General features: G+C 32.4%; 4 protein-coding genes across 4 annotated transcripts; 1 reads left to right on the plus strand and 3 right to left on the minus strand.

Annotated features, from left to right (window-relative positions):
• The first annotated feature begins 2,354 nt into the window (after positions 1–2,354).
• Positions 2,355–3,131, plus strand: LOC112505888. The gene has a single exon (XM_025109929.1). The coding sequence runs from the start codon at positions 2,355–2,357 to the stop codon at positions 3,129–3,131; it is 777 nt and encodes a 258-aa protein (XP_024965697.1).
• On the minus strand, positions 3,124–5,277 carry LOC112507365. Its single transcript, XM_025111929.1, has 5 exons — positions 5,101–5,277; positions 4,463–4,550; positions 3,930–4,043; positions 3,488–3,589; positions 3,124–3,410 (listed from the first exon to the last, which is right to left on the minus strand). The coding sequence occupies exons 1-5, from the start codon at positions 5,205–5,207 to the stop codon at positions 3,366–3,368; spliced, it is 456 nt and encodes a 151-aa protein (XP_024967697.1). The 5' UTR covers positions 5,208–5,277; the 3' UTR covers positions 3,124–3,365.
• A 3,765-nt stretch (positions 5,278–9,042) lies between these two features.
• Positions 9,043–9,987, minus strand: LOC112505889. The gene has a single exon (XM_025109930.1). It carries the CDS (start codon positions 9,985–9,987, stop codon positions 9,043–9,045), a length of 945 nt encoding a protein of 314 aa, XP_024965698.1.
• Positions 9,988–15,961: 5,974 nt separating this feature from the next.
• On the minus strand, positions 15,962–17,034 carry LOC112508001. Its single transcript, XM_025112778.1, has one exon. It carries the CDS (start codon positions 17,012–17,014, stop codon positions 16,055–16,057), a length of 960 nt encoding a protein of 319 aa, XP_024968546.1. The 5' UTR covers positions 17,015–17,034; the 3' UTR covers positions 15,962–16,054.
• Positions 17,035–22,399: the final 5,365 nt, after the last annotated feature.

The following is a 22,399-nucleotide window of genomic DNA, read 5'->3' on the forward strand; positions in this document are numbered from 1 at the left end:
TAATAATTAAGTATTCTGTTAAAACTCAATGATTATCTTAATTATATTTTAGATTTTATATATTTAAAATGAGATGTTTATCCTGTATTTGATTATGTTTATCTGCAGTTAGTTACACGAATTCAGATATTGAGCTTTAATAAGTTGTACTTACGCACAATTTACTTGCAATCTTTAGTTTTAAGTAATATGCATTATTAAACAGTACTTTACGTATAAAAAATAGTTTTTAAGAGTTTTTTTATCAAATGTTTTATAATATAGTATAGATATGTAATGGTTATTTAAAATAACATATTTTTCTAAAATTTGTCTTAACAAATCCAAATTTTGTAATATATATAAGGGCAAAATGCACAAAATAGTAATCTAATTTTATAAATTTCTTTATTATAGCATTGTACTTTCAGTTTTTCTTATTACAACAATCTACTTTCAAACTATTTTTATTAGAACATTGTACTTTGAAAAATTTACCCATTATAGCATTGAGTAATCTTTTGATTTAAATTTACCCATTATACCAGGTTTCCATGTCACCTCATTGTCCACGTAGACTGCCACATGTACTATAGTGATGTGACTTTCTTATTACAACATTGCACTTTCTAAATTATTTTATTATAACATCTACTAATATGTGTGCGCGTGCACGTGTGTGTGTATGTGTGTGTATGTATGTATGTAAAGATTCATTTGAGAAGTGTTAAGTATTTAAGAAGTAAAAAAATGATCTTAAATAACCCTTTATCTGGTAAACATTTGTGGCTTTAACCGTGAATCATTGGATAATTCCTCGCATAAGTATGCAGAAGATAAAATGGTAGTTTTGTAACTTTAATAAATAGCCTACAAACGGGTTTATATGTGAACTCATGTGATACAGATATAAGTTATATGTTCATTTGTGAACCCGTTAATTAGTTCAATGTGAACTATTTAACTTATTAATACGTTTGACATTTTAAAATTAACTTATAACTAACTCATAATCATGTTAAAACACAATATAAGAGTTAAGGGGTCGTTTACCAAACACTTACCCGGTAAGTGCTTACCGGTAAAATTTAACACTATTATTTACTTACCTGGTAAGATTTTAATCCACCAAAATGACATCGTATGCAATAATTTACCCGGTAAGCGCTTACCGTGGTAAGAGTCGTTGCCCACACTTACCGGGTAAGACTCTTGATCCTTGTCTCACTCATACCGGGTAAGATTCTTGGTCTGTATCATATTCATACGATGATGTAAGAGCCGTTTACCTAAACACCTACCCGGTAAGCACTTAACGGTAAAATTCAACACTATCGCTTACTTATGTGGTAAGATTTTATTCATTAAAACGCATCGTATACAACAATTTATTCCGGTAAGCGCTAACCATGATAAGAATCCTCGTCCTCACTTGCCCGGTAAGACTTTCAATTCTTGCTTTCGCTCTTACCGGGTAAGATTATTAGCTTTTGCAATATTCATCCGGTAAAGTAAAGTGACTTGGTAAGCGCTTACCCGAGTAAGCGTTTCGTAAACGGCACTGTAACATTACTTGTTAAACATGTTACTTGTTAAGCGCTTACCCGGATAAGCGCTTAGTAAACGGCCCCTTAAACTCTATTAATACAACAAAATACTCTTTCGTTATTTTAAAACCACATAAATTTATGAAATAAAATATAAATGTATTCGAAGACACACTTCTAATATTTTAATAAAAATAAGTATTTATAATGTTATTTAACAGAACAAAATTATAAATATAAAAAACAATCATTTAGAATAAAATAAATATATTACATTTTCTTTAAATATAGGAAATAATAATTTAATTTCATTTAAATAAAAATAAAAATAAAAATAAAAATAAAAATAAAAAGAAAAATAAAAATAAAAATAAAATGAAATTTAAGTTCCCCTCCTGGGTGCTTCTTCGTCGGATCTAAAGCCAGTTCATGAATCCATGCATGCCTTTTACTTAATATACGAATTTATTCATTTGAATTCTAAAATTCCAATTGTTTCTGCATTTCGCATTTGATCATCGTTAAATATTGCTTTTCAGGAGCCACAGATCCTCAATTATGTCATTTTTCAATTCCATTATGATTCTAAGCACCATTCTCTTGTTCAGCTTCTATGGGAACTCCATTTTCGGCACCCGTAACCGCCACATCATCAATTTCCAGTCACCTGACTTTTTCCCGGTGTCATTTGCACGGGATCCGACCGCCAAACGCTTCATTGTCAGCTCCTCCCGCCGCCCATCCCTCATCTCGGTCTCTGACTCCGGCATCGTCACCACTCTTGTTTCCGACCGCTCCCTCCCTGCCGGCTCCTTTTTCCCCAATGTCATGGTAGATCCGATCCGGCAACGGATCATCGCCACCGTCCACTCCCGCTCCAATCCGTCTAATTCCGCTCTTGCAACCTACCAACTCCACTCTCCTCACCGCCGTCTCTTCCTCGCATCCCTCCACGAACCGGACGCATCAGTGTCCGCCCCTGGTGCTGCCGGAGTTGCCATAGATTTCTTCGGCAGCGCCGTAATCACAAACTCTGCCAGCAACTTTATCTGGAATGTCGGTCTTGAAGGCCGACATTCCATCTTCTCATCATGCGAGGTCTACACGGACCACCACAAACCTCATGGCCCTTGTGGGCTAAACGGCATTGTCTACAATAGCAAAGGACACTTTCTTGTCATCCAATCGAACACCGGTAAGCTATTCAAAGTCGATGACGAAAATGGAGTGGCTAAAGAAATCGAACTAAACATCAACCTGACGGAAATCCGGGCCATTGACATTAAAAATGACGGCGTCGTTCTACTGATGTCAAAATACAAGTTATACTTCCTCAATAGTGAAGACGGGTGGAACAAAGCGAAAGTCTTTGACGAAGTTAGACTTGATGCAAAACGGTCTCCAATCTCGGTGACGGTTGGAGGGGAGGTCGTATACGTTTTATATGGGCATGTGGAAGAGGGCATGATTGGGAATTCACATAGGAACCACTTTAGCATAGTTGGGATCGGACCAAAGGCACAAAGAGACTTCACATGGATCGTATATATGTTGATCGGGTATGGTTCCGTTTACTTCTTAAAATGGAGTTCAAACGCACAATGAATTATCACAAACATTTCTAACGTATTCATGTTTCCATCCATGTATCATAAACAAAGATAAACAAGTATCTATAGAGTTTTTAAATCCGTGTTTCAGCTTTTGTTTGGTCGATAACTAAATAACAAGAACATGTTTTCGGAAAGCAAACAGAATCATGTGTAAAAGGTTTGAAGACGTTACAGCTTTTGGCAACAGATGGGTTCATGTAGAGCCCTGCAGGCTGATCCCAGTGCATTATCTAACAAAAAAACCAACCACGGCTGCCCAGTATCCAGCCAACTGCGTGAACCAAACGAGAGGTTAAACATGTTTCAAGACTCGAATTAACCAACCCGCTAAACCAACTACAAGCTAACCTGCGCCAAGATGCCATTTCCAGTTTGGCCTTCAATGACCAAGCCTGCTGTAAGGCCAAGCATAGCCCATGCTCCGTTAATGGCTTCAATTTGTCGTCTCCTCTGCAACAACATTTTATTAAATACATGATCCCGGTACGAAGATGGAATCTGTAGCTAGGTAGATGGGAGGAAGGGAGCTGGAGAGGTAGAGGGTGGGGGTCGCACCAGTGAGCTGGCAGTTAGGTTACTAGTATGTAGTTTTTTTCGCTATTTACTTGTGTTTTTTGGGGAAACATTTTCTTTTCACATACTTCTATTCGTCATGGAAAGAACTGAGGTTAGGTCTGCATACATCCAATCCCCGAGATCCTCCTAAGGGTGGGATATATTGGGCTCGTTTGGTTTGGTTTATGCAGGTAGGGAGAATAAACACAACAGCAATTAGCTAAACAAAACTTACCTTAAATGATTGTTTTGCTTTAATGGCTACCATTTGTTTAGCGGCTAAGCGCTTGGCTTCAACAGGATCAACCATGATCACCTCTTTCCTTGACTTTCCACTTGCTATCGTAACCTACATATCCAAAAAACACCATTCTTAATCCAAGCTATATTCATTTATATATATATATATATATATATATATATATATATATATATATATATGTATATATGTATATGTATATATATATATATATATATATATATATATATATATATATATATATATATATATATATATATATATATATATGTATATATGTATATGTTTGTTGATTGATTCATGCTATCAACAATGGAAAAACAAAGATTTTTCAATCACATGCTTGCTCTTAAACTAACATAAACTGCAAATAATACAAACCTAATTATCCTCTGCCTTCTTATGAGGATAAACATACCTAAAAAGAGCATATTCAAACCAGATATATATATATATATATATGTGTGTGTGTGTGTGTGTGTGTGTGTGTGCGCCTTAGTTATGCATACGTTAGGATTAGCTACAGCTACGCGAAATGATTCGCCTTTGTTTCTACGAATGCCCAGTCCTGAATCAATCTCTCTTCTCAAACCCCATCTGGAAAAAATCAAAGAGAAAAAGATAGAATTTGTAAATTTAATGTACCTTCCAACCTCAGAACCATACATATTTACATCTAGGAGTATATGTATATATATATATATATATATATGTGTGTGTGTGTGTGTATCACATTTTGACCAATTTGCTTTCTAGTAGGGTTTGAGCCATTTTTTATGCATGTTTGTATCCTGCAGATTTCTGATTGTCAATTCTTCAAATTTGTGATGTTCTAGATCAACTGTCTTTCTAAATTATGAACTGATAAACTTACCTTTATACAGTGAAACTTAGTGAGATGCTTAAACACATGTTTATTCAAGTATATCCAACAGAATGAGTTGATTAGCACCATCAGAACTTTAACATATTCTTTAATCTATTCAATAATTCAATATCTTTAAAAACCCTAGAAATCCCTTTCAATTTCATCAACTGGGAAACTAGTTCTTTGAGTGTAAATTCTTCATGGGCTAAAAAAGACATAAATCGACGAATGAAGCAACAAACTTTGATCAATGGGGAATTGGGGATTGTTAAAATTTACCCGATTGCTGTTGCAGAGTGTCGATTATTGGAGAAAGATGAAGACGATGGTTTTTGGAGTAGGAAACCGCCATTTGCAGGCCTCAGTGAAGAAGAAGAAGAAGCCATATTTTCTGCTCTCTATCTCTCAGCCACAAAGGGGGTTTTGTAGATTGATATCTCTTCATCATCCAAATACGAAAAGAAAACTGAACCAAAAAGAAAGATGTGGAGCTTGGGGATTTAGAGTATATTTTACACTTTCATTCCTGCACTTCAGAAATATCCATTTGGAGTCCCTGGACTTTTAGAAAAGGCATTCTAGAATCTTTCTCCTGCTTCATTGCTAATTTGTTTTTCTAAAGCAGATCTTTTTGTTTCTGCTTCACAAACATGGATCTGAACAAGCAGTTTAAATGCATTCTTTCAGTTATAAAGTAAAACAGATACTGTTGCAAGTCACAGACCATTTCTTACACATCAACTGACAATTTAACTTCCATTAAGTTTCACTTAGAAGAATGGGTCAATTTTGTTCTTCAACACTTCATCCCTTTCGTGTGTCATTTAGCCAAAATGGATCTTTCCAACAAGAAGTTTCGTTACTTCCTAGAAGGAACATAACATTTCTAGGAAAGTATTTATTTAACAGGAATCGACAGTTTCGAAGATGGATGTATAACGTCTACAGCTAGGAAGATTTATCTTCCTTATAGTTCATTCTGCATTCATGGTAAAAAACAGTAAAGAACACAAACACAAGAACTTCCAATAAGCATGTGAACCCAATAACAAAAGGGACTTCTATAGGCCACATTGCCCGCTCTTCAAACATCATGGAGAACGCGACAGAAGTTTTTTCAGCAAGAAGACGTGCGATATAACAAACCATGATTGCCAGAAAAGCTTGAATTCTTTTTCCCTTCATTAGCTCTCCGGCTCTATCGATAGCTTTAATCCCACTCATACCATCCTCTAAAACTGAAACCACAATACTCATCACCGAAAGAGCAGCCACATGTGCACTCAAGATCCATTTTAGAATCACTGTTGCAATAGAGAACGTTGACATACTTGATCTTCCTGCCAAAATGGAAATCACCGCCACAGAAAGGATGTAAACTAGATTAATCCCCAAAGTTAACAACAAAATGCAACCGCCAGTTACAAGTGGTCTTTTCCAGTTTCTAGATACTTTCAAGAACACATCTACGATGGTTAAGGTATTCCCAGTGTAGGATTTATACGAAGAAAAGATTGTAGTTATAGCAACATAGAAAAACAAGAAACAGGAGGAGAATAATATATGAAAATTGGTCAGCAATTGCTCATGAAAGTCTGTGGTATAATCTTTTCGCGTTACAGTGCCACCCCTGTGGTTTGAGATTCGAATCCGAAAGGGTTGTTGGAGGGGTTCCAAGTGATATCTGGTGGCCATTTCGATCTGGATGTTTGTGAAAATTAGTAGGCATAAGATCACTGTCATAGCTCTCTTGTTTGTAAGTATTGTGTTCATGGTTTCTGTAAGAACTTCAACCATGCTCAAAGGCTGTCTGAGTTTCAGAAAGGAGGTTTCTTGGTTCTCCATCTGTGATTTTTAGTTTTCATGATGAATGATTTGGAGTTTATATAGTTTGAATTTAAAGCAATCAAATTGGTGGATTATATTTGTCCCCTTTGATTCTTCAAAAAAAAAATGTTTGTCCCCTTAGGAAAAGAGCGATGATCACAATGTCATATTGGACAAAATCGAAGACATGAATAAAAAGTCAAGGGCCGTTTACCAAACACTAACCCGGTAAGCATCTAGCGGTAAAATTCAACACTATCATTTACTTACCGTGTAAGATTTTAGTCAACAAAAAATGGCTTTCTATGCAACAAATTACCCGGTAAGAGTCATTACCTTCACTTACCGGGTAAGACTCTAGGTCCTTGCCTCGCTCTTACCAGGTAAGATTCATGGTCCTTTTTATGTTCATACGATAATTCCTCAACGACGGTGTTAGGAGTTGTGGCTTCCTTTTCTTCAAAGATATCAACTTCAATTTTTAGGAAGGTGTTTTCGACAATTCTTTTTTGTTGACGTTTTCCATTGTTTTCATAGTAGTCACCAACTTCTGAAAAACGCACCATAGCGCATTATAGCGTCAAGGCGTGATCTTCCCGCCATGTTAACCCCTTGGCGTGGAACTCGTCATGGCTCGCCAAGGCAATGTATGGTGTTACAAGTGATGGCGTTATTAGGTGTGTGAGAAATTTGAAATTTTTATAACTTGAATAAGTGTAAATTTAAATATAACTTTACAGTTTATACGGTCCAAATACTTAATCAACAAAATAGGAAAAAAGAGAAAAACCTAAGTTGCTTCTCAGCATACAAAAAATATTGTTCAATTACTTTCATTTGTATGTTGATTTCATCACTTTGGTTTTGATGTTTGATTACCAAACAGAAACGTAAACATTGACTTACTTTGTATATTTGCTATTATTTTTTGTAAACTATGTATATTTGATATCAAATTATTAATTCATGGTTATTTTAAAATTCGTTCTTACGGATTTATAACATTTTTGTGGTTCTCATGTGATTTGTCCTACACACACACACACACACACATATATATATATATATATATATATATGTATATATATAGGATATATTTCAAATACAACCATGTCCATTTGTACAACCAATGCAACCCAATTAATTGAGATATTTATGGAAATGATGAGAGTCCATTTATTATGATTTGAATATTTATGGAAGATGAATAAAGTTCATTAATTATGATCAATACTTTATATTAGGAAACAATCAAAACTTCTATGAAATCACATATTCATMAAACTAAATGAACGGTTGAGATTGAGTTGTATTGGTTTTACAAATGTAAAGGGTTGTATAATAACCAACTTCTATATATATATATATATATATATATATATATATATACACACACACATATATGGTAGATATATTTGGGAAGAACCATGAATTGGTAATTTGGTGTCAACTATCAAATATACAGAGTTTACAAAAATGATATCAAATATACAAAATAAGTCATTGTTTATAGTTCATGTTTGGTAATCAAACAACAAAATCAAAGTAATGAAATCAAAGAACAACAAAATGAAAGTAATCGAATATTATTTTTCGTATATTGAGAAGTAATTTAGGGTTTTGTTTGTCTTTTTCTTCATTTTGTTGATTAAATATTTGTCCCGTATAACCTAAAAAAATTTATATTTACATTTACTTTTATTCAAGTTCTAAAAATTGCAAATTTTTCTCCTCGTCCTTATAACATCATAACACGCCATGGCAGACCATGATGAGTTCCACGCTTTATATCCATGCCAAGGGGTTAACGTGGCGGCAAGGTTGCACCTCGATGCCATGGCACGCCATGTCGTGTTGTTTAGAATATTGGTACCAACAGTACCTTTATAACATGTGTATGAACTTCTTTCTAGGAAGCTCAGGCATAATATATAAAGTTGCAACCTGTTTTCAATTACTCCATCCATCGTAGAGTAAATTGAGTTTTGTATCTAATACTATTGTATTGTTTCATATTAAGGGGCCTTTACCCAAATACTTACTCAATAATTGTTTGTCAATAAGATTCAACGCTATCATTTACCTTACAAGGTAAGATTTTAGTGTGTTTATCAATTGGTGTTATAATTCTTTCTTGTTATTCTTGAACAACCAAATAAAATACACGATTTATTGGAGGCAAATGATCCATTATGAGAATTTGATCTCAAATTTGAGCAGAAGACTCGTTCAGGCGCATAAGGAAATTCAAAACATGTTCCATTTGAAAATATTTATCAGTTTATTTGACTCCTCCACACTCACACTTGTTCCATGAACAATGAGGCTTAAATTGGCTTAATTTATCACAAAAGACGACTTGCGGTGAACATATACCACATAAGCAAATTAATTTTAAGGTAGATCTTCATCAAGTGATATTCTACCGTATTCGACACTCCCTTGTAGCTCAATCTCTTCACCATGATTCCTCTTGCACTCGAAGTATAGAACTGTGTATGCCTGAAATACGAAGATGCCTAACAAACACATACAACTCGTCAAAAAGAACTCAAGGATTGCTCGAGTCAACTCAGATTGTTCAACCACGTTCATCTTTGTTGACAATTGAAAGAAAACAAATGATAGAAGAGTAGGCAAAAGGAAGACAAGAAATCCTTCTAACTTCTTCCCCTTAACAAGTCTCTCGGCTTTTCCTAACGCCTCAAGTCCAGAACATTCTTCTAACACCGAAACCACCAAGGATAGAACCCAGACAATCGAAAAGTATAGAAAGAGGATTGAAACAAGAATCACTAGCACCCATATTGTCACTGCTAACACAATCTTGTGCATAGGAATCATAACGGTAAGAAAGATTAACGCCATGAAACCAAAGATCAAAAACCCGACTTTCATAAGTGTTATGTGAAAACAAGTGATGAATAGCCTTGTCAATGCTTGTAGAACCCTTGTGATCAAATCTTTAGGAAAGATTTTCTCATCTTTGTAAGAAATTCCGGTTAGTAAAATAATTGCCACTTGGACAAACATAGATGTTATAAAGAAGGCTAGAATGAAAGCTAGTTCGACACGTAAGAGGGTTTTGACATCTTTCTGGATAGTATCTAGAACTTGATAGTAAAAAGGGCCTTGTGGATCTAGATACGGTAACTCGGTAGCTTTTGTGACGAAATCGGATATGATTGGTTTGATGGTAGAAATGTTCAAGAAGAAGAAAAGATTAGAGATGATGAGGTAGATTGAGGTTACCATAGCCACAAGTTTGCCATTTTTTGACATAATCTTGGTCGATGTCTTCAAGATATCAAGAAACCCTAAAAATTTATTGAACGTCATTGTGCTCAAAGGTATTTTGTGTGAGAAAAGATCCAGAAAATGTGCACATTTTATATTGGTTCAATTTAGGTTGTTGGTGGAGAGAATCTTAATTGTCAAACATATACCAAATTCAATTAGGATATTAAAATTAAAAAACATACCAAATATTTTCTCTTATTTAGAATTTGTTTTGAATATGTAAGGGGACGTGTACCAAATGCTTATTCGGGTAAGCGTTTATCAAGTCATATTCCCTTACCGGATGAATATGACAAGGACCAAGAATCTTACCAGGTAAGAGCGAATGCACGGACCGAGAGTCTTACCGGTAAGTGATGACGACGACTCTTACCACGGTTAGAGCTTACTGGGTAAATTGTTACATATGATGTCGTTTTGGTAGACTAAAATCTTACCCAATAAGTAAGAGATAGAGTTGAAATTTACCGTTAAGCGCTTACCGGGTAAGTCTTTAGGTAAACGGCCCCTAAGTTACTTGATCTATCACTGAAAATATTTTATCAAACTAATAATTTCGATAAGCTAATTGAAGTTTATAAGAGAAACAAGTGACGGAGAAGTATCAAGACTTCAATTACAGGGTAAGAAATGCTTACAAACAATTATTTTGATGGTCAAGACTCAAGAATATTAATTACCTGATGAGGTAAATGAGACTGTCAGCAAAAACGGACCTAGAAATTTTTCCAAGTGCTGACACCTTTTGACTATAAGAAACAAATATTTTGATATTTTTCTCTAAATTATCATCGGTCTGTTGGTTAGTTTATTGTTTTTCATATGTGAGGTTCTGTTTTTAAGTCTTTGATTATAAGTTTTTTCAGAACATAATAAATTTGAAATTAAAGGTTAAATACTAAGAAAATGGTTCTACCAACTTATGTACTCATTTTAGTTTCAAAATACATACGGTGACAATTTTCACGACTCTTTAATTTTTTACACTACGACGGGTGGACGAAGCAGTGGCCAATGCCACCATATCCAATACACTAGGTCCCTGACTGTGAGAGACTGAGAGTGGTGACGTGTACGTAGTGTCAACATTTACCCGATAAGTTTTTAGTAAACATCCCGTCAGTTTCTAACAATCGAGTGTTGAACCTCGGTCATCAAATTGACTCAGGTAAATACTAGTTCGATTAAAGGTTAGCGATATCTCAACAGTTGACATTTGGGTTTAGTTGACTTGCCTCCAATCATTCTCCTTTGCAACTCGCTGGCTCCATGGAATTGCATGTTATGCATCGAGTCGAATCTTGAATTAAAAGTCAATATTTGCTTTTTCAATTTATAAAAAGAAATTAATTACTTAAATTAATTATTTCATTTGTTTCTAAATAGATGCTCATATTTAATTTGTTCTAAAATAAAGATCCAATTTAGAAATATATGTCTACGTTTTCATGAATTTTTTTTTTTTTTTTTTTTTGTCTTTGCTAATGGAAGTGAAATTTGTCTTTACTTAATTGAAGAATATAATAATTATATTATAATATTAAAATTAAGTGTAACTTTTATATATTCATAGAAGCAAGCAGACTGTAATAGGTGGGAATCTTGGATTCTCCCAATGGATGTTATATTATTAATAAAAATTGCATACTAGGTTGTTATATATATATATATATATATTCGATGGGTCATATAATGTGTGTACCAAGAAAGTCCTTTTTCTGACTAAACTATACAATGGTTGGACAAAAAAATATTACAAAGTTTGTTGTCATTGTTTTATAGTTTTTCAACAAAAATATTAGAGTAAATTACACCGTTGGTCCTTATAGTTAGCTTAGAATCTCGATATGATCTCTCTCTCTCTCTTTTGAAATGAATACACTGGGGTCTTTATGATTTGCATTTCGTTCCGTTCTAGGTTTTTTACATTAAGGGGTCGTTTACTAAATGCTTATCGAGTAAGCACTTTAAGACAAGAGTCACCACTTTAATCTACCTTATCAGGTCACATTATCGATCATCAAAGTGGATTAATGAAGTGTTTACTGGGTAAGAGTCATCACTCTTACTTACTGAGTAAGACTCTCGATCCTTGCTTTCCCTCCGGTATGTTTATCAATCCGGTAAGGTAATTGAATCGGTAAGCGCTTACCAAGGTAAGTGTTTAGTAAACGGAACCTAACTCTCTTGACTCCAATCCATTAACTCATGGATATTTTTTTTCATTTTAGTATGATCTTTATCTTTTTCATATTAGAAATCATATTCATTTATTATATTATCCACCCACTCTTTTCCCTCCCGCAACAAGGCCCTTTCCTGGCTTTTTAAGGTCTTGGGCGAGATTTGAAAAGAGGCCCTCGATAAATATAATATTTTTTAGTACATTATTTTTATCATCATAAATATTCCGAGTATTCCTAGACGCACAATCAATCAATAATCATTTCTGATTAATATTATCTACTAGAACATTTTTATGTAGAATTGTCAATTTGTTCCATCATCAAAAACATCCTATGCTATATTTGTGGTACATATAATGACATCATTTGGGGTTACAATGTTAATTGTTCTGATTTTCGAATAACACTATATAAATCAATATAAATATGTTGATTTTTCATGTCACCTTATGTTAATGTTTTTTAACATCATTTTAAACTTTTATATTACGTTCTCGAATTTGGGAAGAAAAAAAAAAGTTTGTTATTTGTGTTTTTAATAGAGAAGAGAGGGGAAGGAAATATAATCAAATAAAAACAAATTATGATATTATTTCTTTTATCCTTTCTTTTTATTTTCCTTTCCCTAAAAAAAATCTCAAGAACATAATATTTTTCTTCCCTCGTTACTTTCCTTTCTTTCCTTTATAAAAGAATACCCAAGAACATAGTGTTAAGGTTAAAACAAACTTTATGGAATCATCAATCTTATAAGTAGGAAAACTCACGTTGGTTATAGTTTGAGATAAAAGAGTACATAAGATTTATACACTCAAATATTAGATAATAAATAACAAGTATGAAAAAACAATTATAATTTTATTATTCTAAATATATATATAAGTTGTACCGTCTTACATAATTGATATTTTTTTTAAAAGATGGAGGTTTTGTTCGCTAATATTAATAACAAGAAAATCTACTATATTCTAAGACAAAAATGGAATTCATGTGGAAATGAAATAATCAAAAGAGTCGATTGGAGATGAATTATGGATAATATATCTAAATTTTCAAGGAAAGTAGTTTTAGACGTCAGTATTAGATAAAAAAAAACTTAGAGAAACATTAAACAATTATATAATGAACGACAAATTAACTTTTTTATGTATTTTCTTCTTCAATATATTTTAATTAAAAATGTATGAACATTTAATAGTTAATGTAGTACCAATTTTGTTGTCCTATTAGATACTATTTTTTTTTATATGTCTTCTATTTACTTATCTTTTTAAACTACTAATATATATACTTTTAAAAAAAATAGTCTCTAACTTTTGTGACCCTCTAATAAATTTCACCCGCCTACCTACAACCTACGTCTTCACCACCCCATATAAGAACCTGCGACATTCCTTTGTGTTTGATTTTGTGGTACACACCCAACACAAAAAATAACCACATGCAACTCATCCCCAAAGAAAATTACCTACAAGAAAAACCCCATCTGACCTACAAGAGTTAAAAATTAAGATACTTGGAAAAAAAAAACAAGTGTTTAATCTCGTAGTGCTTATATAGTATTTAATATATTTATTTGTAGTTATTGTACTAATTCAAACATGAAGTTTTAATATGTTGTATTTATGGTTAATCAACTTGTAATCTTGATTCTTGAGTTTTAAGTAACATGCATTAATAAGTAGTATTTGATGCATACAAAATAGTTTTTAAGAGTTTCCTAAATACTTTATAATATAGTATAAGTAATCAATATTGGATTTCCCTTAGGGTGCGTTTGGTACGCAGACAGGATAGGACGGAACAGAACAGGACAGGACAACTGTTCAGCGTTTGGTAAGATATGACAGAACTGGTTAAAATAACCAATTTATCCCAAGTGAGCTGTTTAGTGTTTTTTTCTCACTAAATAATCAATATAAATGTTAACAAATATAGTGTGCAAAGTATAACTTACATCAAACCACTACTACATGCAAAAATACATTTACAAAAATACATTTGCAAAAATACATGACTTCATAATCAACTAATATAAGTATCAATAATTCATTATTGAAGCAAATCTATATGCATTCCATACTAAGAAGAAAAAACTACTACCAACAAGCGCGCACAATCAATTAAAATGGATTAAATATCAAATAGTAAATAAAATATAAACATCAAGAAAACAATTTGGCTAGTGATCTCATATAGTATCATCACATTCACAAAACTTGGTTTCCAAAAAACAAAAGAATTCACTTATCACCTGTACAATCACTCATGTAAGATCAAAATCGAATATTTACTACTCTGATCAAGAAAAACATACAAAACTCATCGAAAACAACAAATTGCATGCGTGAACCTTACGCAATATGTTTGATGGTGATAAAATCAAGAAAACAATTTATGTAATTTATTAAATTAAAATAGAATAATTATTTTTTATAACAAGATATATCATTTGAAGTTTTCGTCAAAACAATTAAAATGACACCAAATAAAAAGTTTATGTGGTTTTCTATTTTTTTTTCTCTTTTCTACATTATTTATTATTATTAATATATAATAAATTACATAAATTAATAAAGATATAGAAACTGTATAAAAATAATATTTTGAGAACAGTAAAATGAAAGTTTAAAAAACATAAAATACAATAAATAAAATTTAACGAATGAATAAAATGTAAAAGAAAAATCTATTTGATGTTTTAGAAGAGAATTAAGTTTTATTTTGAGGTTATATTGGTAAAATATAAGTCTGTTTCACCATGTTCTATGGGGTAGGGGTGGAACATACCTGTTCCACATAAAATTTATGCCAAACATGAGACAGGGATCCCTGTCCAGTGTACCAAACACACCCTTAACGGAGAATAAGTCAAAGATGAGTAAACTTTTTATAGAGATTTTGACGAAAAATATGGTGGAGATGTTAACATTGCTAGTTTGTGCTACATGGGAGTCGCACATGTTTCGAAAAATATGTTTGAATCTCTCTACTTTTGAACATGAGCTCTCATGGAAGGGGTCAAACGTTGAAATATTCAAGAGATTAATGTAAACACATCTTTTAAAACCGAATTGTAGAAAATTCTTTGTTTTTTTTTGGGATCATCAGTAGTTGGTGGATCTATGGGGGCAACATGAAATCACCCTGGCACATATCTCTAATGCATCTTGTATCACTACAAGGATACTCGTGCAATGCAGTGAGATACATCTTCATTTTAGTATTTCATTTTATTTTTTGTCTCTATTAATATAATACAGTTTATATGGTTTTCAGAAAAAATATTGTTTTTACTTTTGAGTAAATTTAAGGATATCATAAAAATTTGAAAAAATATATCGATATTAATATAAAATTAACTATTTAAAAATTCCTTTTTTTATACAATTTCTTTAATTGAACTTTTTATTGTAATTCAATTTGAGTCTAATAACGAAGTAATTTATTTTTGACTTAACAATATAATTTTTATAAAGATAATAATTATGTTAAAACTCAATGATTATCCTAATTATATTTTAGATCTTTTTATTTAAAATTAGATGTTTATCCTATATTTGATTATGTTTATGTGTAATTAGTTATAAGAATTCAAAAATGGAGCTTTAATAAATTGTATATGCACACAATTTACTTGTAATCTTAAATCTTAAGTAATATGCATTGATAAATAGTACTTTATGTAAAAAAATGATTTTTAATAGTTTTTGTCAAATACTTTATAATATAGTATAAATAATCATGCAAGAGGAAAACTCAAAATGAGATTTACAAGTCGATGATTTCCTTTTTCTTTTTATATATAATAAGTTTTATTTCTCATGTTCATGTACATTACAAACAAAAGACGAATAAGAATGCTAAGATACTTGGATTCATCACAATAGGGGTTTAAAGATACACCAAATCAGTAAATTTTATGCAAGATCTTCACCAATTACAAGGGGCATATTAGATATTTTACTATACTCGACACTACCTTGTAGCTCAATCTCTTCACCATGACTCTTCTTGCACTCGAAGTAGAAAACTGCGTATGCCTGTAACTCCAACACAACTAACAAACAAATACAACTCATGAGAAAGAACTGAAGGAAGGCCTGAGTCAACTCGGTTCGTATCCCGGCGCTTCTCTTTGATAACACATGATAGAAAGCATATGCTAGAAGGTTGAACATAAGGTTCAGAGAAAACCCTTCCAACTTGTTGCCTTTAACAAGCTTCCCAGCTTTTCCTAATGCCTCGATTCCGGAACACTCTTCTAGCACCGAGATCACCGAGGACATGAGCCAGACAACCGACAAATATAGGTAGAGGATCACGAGAAAGATCATTAGAACCCATAGTATCACCTTTGACACAATCTTGTGCCCGGAAAACATTATGGTAGGAACCATTAACGTGACAAAACCGAAGTAAATATAGCCGACTCGGAGAAGTGCTACATGAAAACAAGTGATGAATAGCCTTGTTGAAGACCGTGGCACCCTTACCATCAAATCATTCACATAGATTTTCTTGCTTTTGTAAGAAGCTTCGGTTAGAAAAATGATTGCAGTTTGGGCGAAAAGAGATGTCAAGAAGAGGGCTAGAAGGAAAGCGAGTTCGATGCCTAACAAGACTTTGATATCTTTTAGGATGCTAGCTAGATCCTGTGAAAAAGGAAGGCCCCGTGGATCTAGAGACGCTAACTGAATAGATTTCGTGCTGAAATCAAATATGATAGGTTTGATCGTAGATATGTTCCACACGTAGAAAACGGGAGCGATGATCAGGTAGATCGAGGTTACAATTGCTAGAAGTCTACCATTTTTTAACATAATCTTGATTGATTTCTTCAAGATTCCAAGAAACCCAAAAAGCTTATTGAATTCCATTTGTGATCTAAAGTATTTTCTGTGATAAAGATCCACCAAGTCTACACATTTTATATAGGGATGATCGAACTTTGCTTTGAATAAGTCTATATATATATATATATATATATATATATATATATAAACTTTGGATCATATGAGACCCGCCTGTTTTCGTGAGATATGTGATACCATTTTTTTACACTTGAAACTTCACGGTAAGACACCATAGTGTTTTTGTTGTGTGGATTTTTTACCTTCATAATGTTTTGTTGTGAAGTTTCAAGTGTAAAAACATGGTAACTCAACCAAAAGCATACACACTCTCTCTCACACACACACACACATATATATATATATATATATATAAGTATCGTTAAATAATTAACCATCCTTGATTGTTGAAGCTAATTAACACTGAAGTTCTATTTGTTGCTCACTGAGTGAACACAGTGAGTGATGGTCAGGGCATTTCCAATGGATGACACTCTATCAGAGTGTCATGGACTGCCATATCAACATTCCACTCACCATACAACTCTATCATTTTATACCCACACTCCATAACACTCCATTGAGTTTAATGGATTTCCACATCATATATATATATATATATATATATATATATATTATCTATAAATATAATTTTACCAACAAATTTAAAAATCTACTAAAAACAAGGAATAATACATTAAAATGAAAATGAAACGAAATTAAAATACATTTAATAAAAAATACGAGACTAAAATATATCAGTTAAAAAGTACCAAAACTAGAAAATGAAATGCTTAAACACCAAATAATTTAAAACTAGAAAATGTAATATCTTATTAATGTAATGTATTTTGAAATTAATGTAATGTTTTTTTAATTATGTTGTTTTTATAAATTAAGAAAAATAAAAATAAAAATAAAAATAAAAATAAAAATTAATTTATTGATTAATAAGTATCATATTATAGTATATATATATATATATAATATCATAATTAAATCCTTACAAATTTAATTATAAAAGAAAAAATAAATTAGTGGGTCCCATTGACCTCCCCATGATGCGTACAATGGCCATTAACCTCTATTCCATTAACCTCCATTCACAATGCATGATGCATGTAATGGCTCTCATTAACCTCCCCGTTAACCTCCATTGGAGATGCTCTCAGATGCGGAACAAAAACTCACCCAGAACGTTATTGTCAGGAACTAACCTTCCTGGAACCCACCTTGGATATTTTCATATGCGACCAAGTCCATGACTATCACCAATCAGAGGAAAATTAGATCATATATTATTTTATAAATTAAATTGCATTATCCAATCTTATGGGCAACGGTTGATTAATTCTGACTTTATCAATCACAAAATGTTTCATGAAACTGATACATCATCTCGATGACTTAATCAATATAGCAACAATTCGGTAGACTCTTGGCCTAAATTTGAAGCCTTTTTACGAATGGCTCTAAATTCTAATGAGACAAGAGACTTAGAAGATTAAACCAACCACCATCGTGAAAGAAAGGTTACGACAATGGTCTTTTGGGAATGAATTCTTCATGTTAAATTAGTAGCTAATTCAATTGGTCAAAACATTAAATCACAAGCTTCGTTATAGCATAATTGATTTATAGGATGTCAAAAATGTCTAAAGTGTCATTAATAAATTGATTTATATATAACTCAAGTTTATAAGTCAAAATAATTGTACATCATATGTAAAAACGTTGTAATAAGTTTATAAGACGTTTTTGGAAGACTTACAAATTTTTTTAGGGCACTTCTAAAATAAAATGTCTAATTAATTTTCTTATGTCATCATTTGAAAAAATATCCTATAAAAATGTGTTAATAGGACACTTCTTTAAAATGTCATCCAAAAAAAACTAAAACAACCCTTTTATTGTTAAATTTTTTTTCATAAAAAGAACTTGTTAAAACGTCCAAAAATGTCATATAAACTTATCGCAACATTTTTTTTATGTAAGACGCACAGTTGTTTGGTTTTATTAAAATTAAATAAACTTACATCTCAAACTGACACATGATCTTTCAAAAAAAAAAAATGAAAGCCAATGATGATTTATTTGTTTTGCATAAAATTTTAAAAACAATTATCGACATTTTCAGAAATAATATTTCTAAACGATTTTTGATAAATATAATTATTACTCCTTCGATTCAAAAATAAGTGTCTACGATGAAAAATATACACAGTTTTAGAAAAGTGTAATTATTACAGTTTTAATAAATTAAATGAAAGTTTTATCATTAATAACATAAGAAGTAATTAATTCATCGATCTTATAATTAAGGGTAGAGTGAGAAAATATGTACTTGTTTTTTAAAAGTGGACACTTCTTTGATTTGGGATAAATTAAAATAGTAATGTAAACACTTATTTTAAGACAGATGAAATAATAAAAATAAAATTTGTCAGGAACTTGCTTGACCAAATTGGTTAACCAACATAGATATTTTGCACATAAAATTCAAAGGATCCAATACTAGGGTACCAAATGAAAAAAAGTTAAGATCAAGAGCAAAATTGGAAACCTAAATAAAATAGAAGGACTTGTTCTGGATGGTTTGGAAACTTAGAAAATGGGTGGATTTAATGAAAGTGGGTGGAGATTCCCGTTCGGGGTGGCCGGTCACCGGCGTGGCCCCTACTCTCTCCGTCACTGTGTTTATGGGCTTGAACTCGTGATTGATTAACTTATTTATTGGTTCGAGAATATTTTTTCAATGTTTTTATCTGAATATATGAGAATGTTTGTTACGAAAAAGCGTGTATGATCGAATGGTTTGGCTTGATTCGAAAATTTTAATAGAGCTTCTGAACGAGTTGAGTCGAACATTGGTGTTATGAATATTGACTCGTTAAATTACTGAAAGGGGAAGAGTTTCCCCAGGCAAATTTATAAAGACAGTAAAAAGTGTCACCGATACAAAGCAATCAACAAGAAAAACTACGGCAACTTTGACTCACAAACCAAGTCATAAGAAGCCAAAAATGACAAAGGGAATTACACCAACACATAAGAAAACCAAAAGCCAAAACGCAAAGGGCAAGAAAAACCCATAAGAGCCAAAACCAAGAAAGCTCACCACCCACGAAATCACCCAACATTGGAATTTTTAAGCTTCTTCCTTGTCTTCCAAGCCATCCGATGAAGAATCTGCATCTTGATTTCCTCAATAACTTTATCCCCCGACTGATTGAAWTTGTCAAAGAACTTCCTGTTCCGTTCCCTCCAAATATGATATACCGTTGCCGAGATACCAAGTTTTTGAACCGTAGACCAAGATTTCCAAGTTGACTCGTTAAATTAAACGGATTCAATTTTGTGTTCGAGATGACTCGAGCTCGAGAATTATCTTAGCTTGAGAATTATCTAGCTCGAACTCGAGATAAACGAGCTCGAGTAGCTCATTAGAATTTCGACTTGTTTACATCTCTAAACATGGTTGTAAGTTGACGAAAGACAAGACTATTGACATAATCGTATGAGTTATCCATTTGCTTGAAAGGTTATTATGAATTTTTGACTGGATGTACCTTTAAGGTTCCTTCTGGTCTCGGAGGGCCCTCGCTCTAAAGGGTTGATGGCAGCTATCCTGATCAAAGATCTGTAAAGTTGCTGTTTGATTCATGGGGAAAGTCAACACAATTGGACACAAGAAAAACTCAATTATGTCGATTTGGGGAATAAAATACATTTTTTCCAATTAGAATTGACCTTGTTCTTTAAAATAAATAAAGATGAATTGGCATTGAAAAAGAAAAAGTATCGTGGAAAAAATAATAAAATTTGGGAGAAAAATTAACAAAAAAATTTCTTGGCATAATGGTAGTAATGCTCATAACTGTTAGGGGCTGTTTGGTTCATGGATTTGGATAGAATTGAAAGGAATTGGAATGACCAAATTCTAAATACAATGTTTGGTTCATGGAATAAAACTGATGGAATCTTTTCAAATTCAATATATTTTTAACTCGTAGATTTTACATTCCACGACAATACCCTCTGTAACATCCAATTTCTAATATGCCCAATTATTTGCTTAGTATATTTAATTATTGGGTTAAAGAGAGCTTATGATTTAGTGAGAGTTTAGGTTTGAAGCTTTAAAATTTTATTTCTTAAGAATATATTAGAGGATTTGGAAAATATCATGTCAAATGGATACGTAAAACTGATTTTTCTTGGGAGATATTTTCTGGAATATTTTTGTTGGATGTTGTAGATTATCTCTTTATGATCGTGTAGGCGAAAACCTCATAGAAAACGGAGTTCTGAGCGAAAAGTTATGAATATTTTAAGTGTTGATGGTCAAAATGGGTTCCTAGCCGGGCCAACCCGGCCCAACTCGAGTTTTAGCACTATAAATTGGAGATTTGACCCATTTTTCTTGTCATCTAAGTCCAGAACTCACACACACTCTAGAGGTAAGATTTTCACACACATAGGCTTGATTCAACTCAAATCAAAGAGGAACTACAAGATCTTTGAAGGATTTGATCATCAAGTAAGGTATAATCCATTCTTTGCACTTGTTTATGGTTGATATCCTTGTTTTATGGGTTGCATGTTGAGATAAAGTTAGGCTTTCATATGGGTCTGATTTTAAGTATTTAAAATGAGTGCATTTTAGTGTTTTTGGCATGAAATGGTCATTAGATTCAAGAGATTATCAAGATTTATGCAAGTTCATCATATGAACTTTGACTTGATTAAGTCAATGATTTGGGAGATAATATAAATGATAAAATAAAGGTTGGATTTTGTTTGTTTATGTCAAATATGTTATATTAAGTTGAGATTCAGAAGTTGGAATGGTTTGGAATCGAAATGGTTTGAGAAAAATGTATGAAAATGAGAATTTCGACTTTTGAATGCTTTGAAAGTGTGCAGACTTTGAAAAYATGTAGAAAATCGTAGAAAAATCCAAATCAGGTGAGGCCAATTTCTTTAGTTAGATATTTGAGTCTAGTTTATTTCTTATTTTATAATCAAGGCATGATTTCGAGCTTAAAATGGGCAAAACAGTTCTGCATGCAGCAGCTGTACATAGAAATTTGGGTAAAATGTTCAAATATGATATGTGTATATCATGGGTTTCTTACATCGGTTGCTTATGAGAGTTTGCACATTTACTACAGGGGGTAATTAGGACATGTTTTGATATTTTGGAAGCAATCTAAGTGTGGTAGATTGGACTTACTTTGTGAGCTCAATTCGGAGCTTTTCGGTATTACACGGTTGCCCGGTGAGTTATTTAGTTAATTGTTACATATTGATTTGAACATATATATTTCATATGAATGTTTCGTTCTTGAGTGGAGTCACACGATCTTGATTTGTCTTTGATTCCGTCTTTTGAGTCGATTCCTTATTACT

Source organism: Cynara cardunculus (assembly GCF_001531365.2).
Source record: "Cynara cardunculus var. scolymus isolate 2C chromosome LG 2, CcrdV1, whole genome shotgun sequence".
In the NCBI taxonomy this organism is placed as follows: Eukaryota; Viridiplantae; Streptophyta; class Magnoliopsida; order Asterales; family Asteraceae; genus Cynara; species Cynara cardunculus.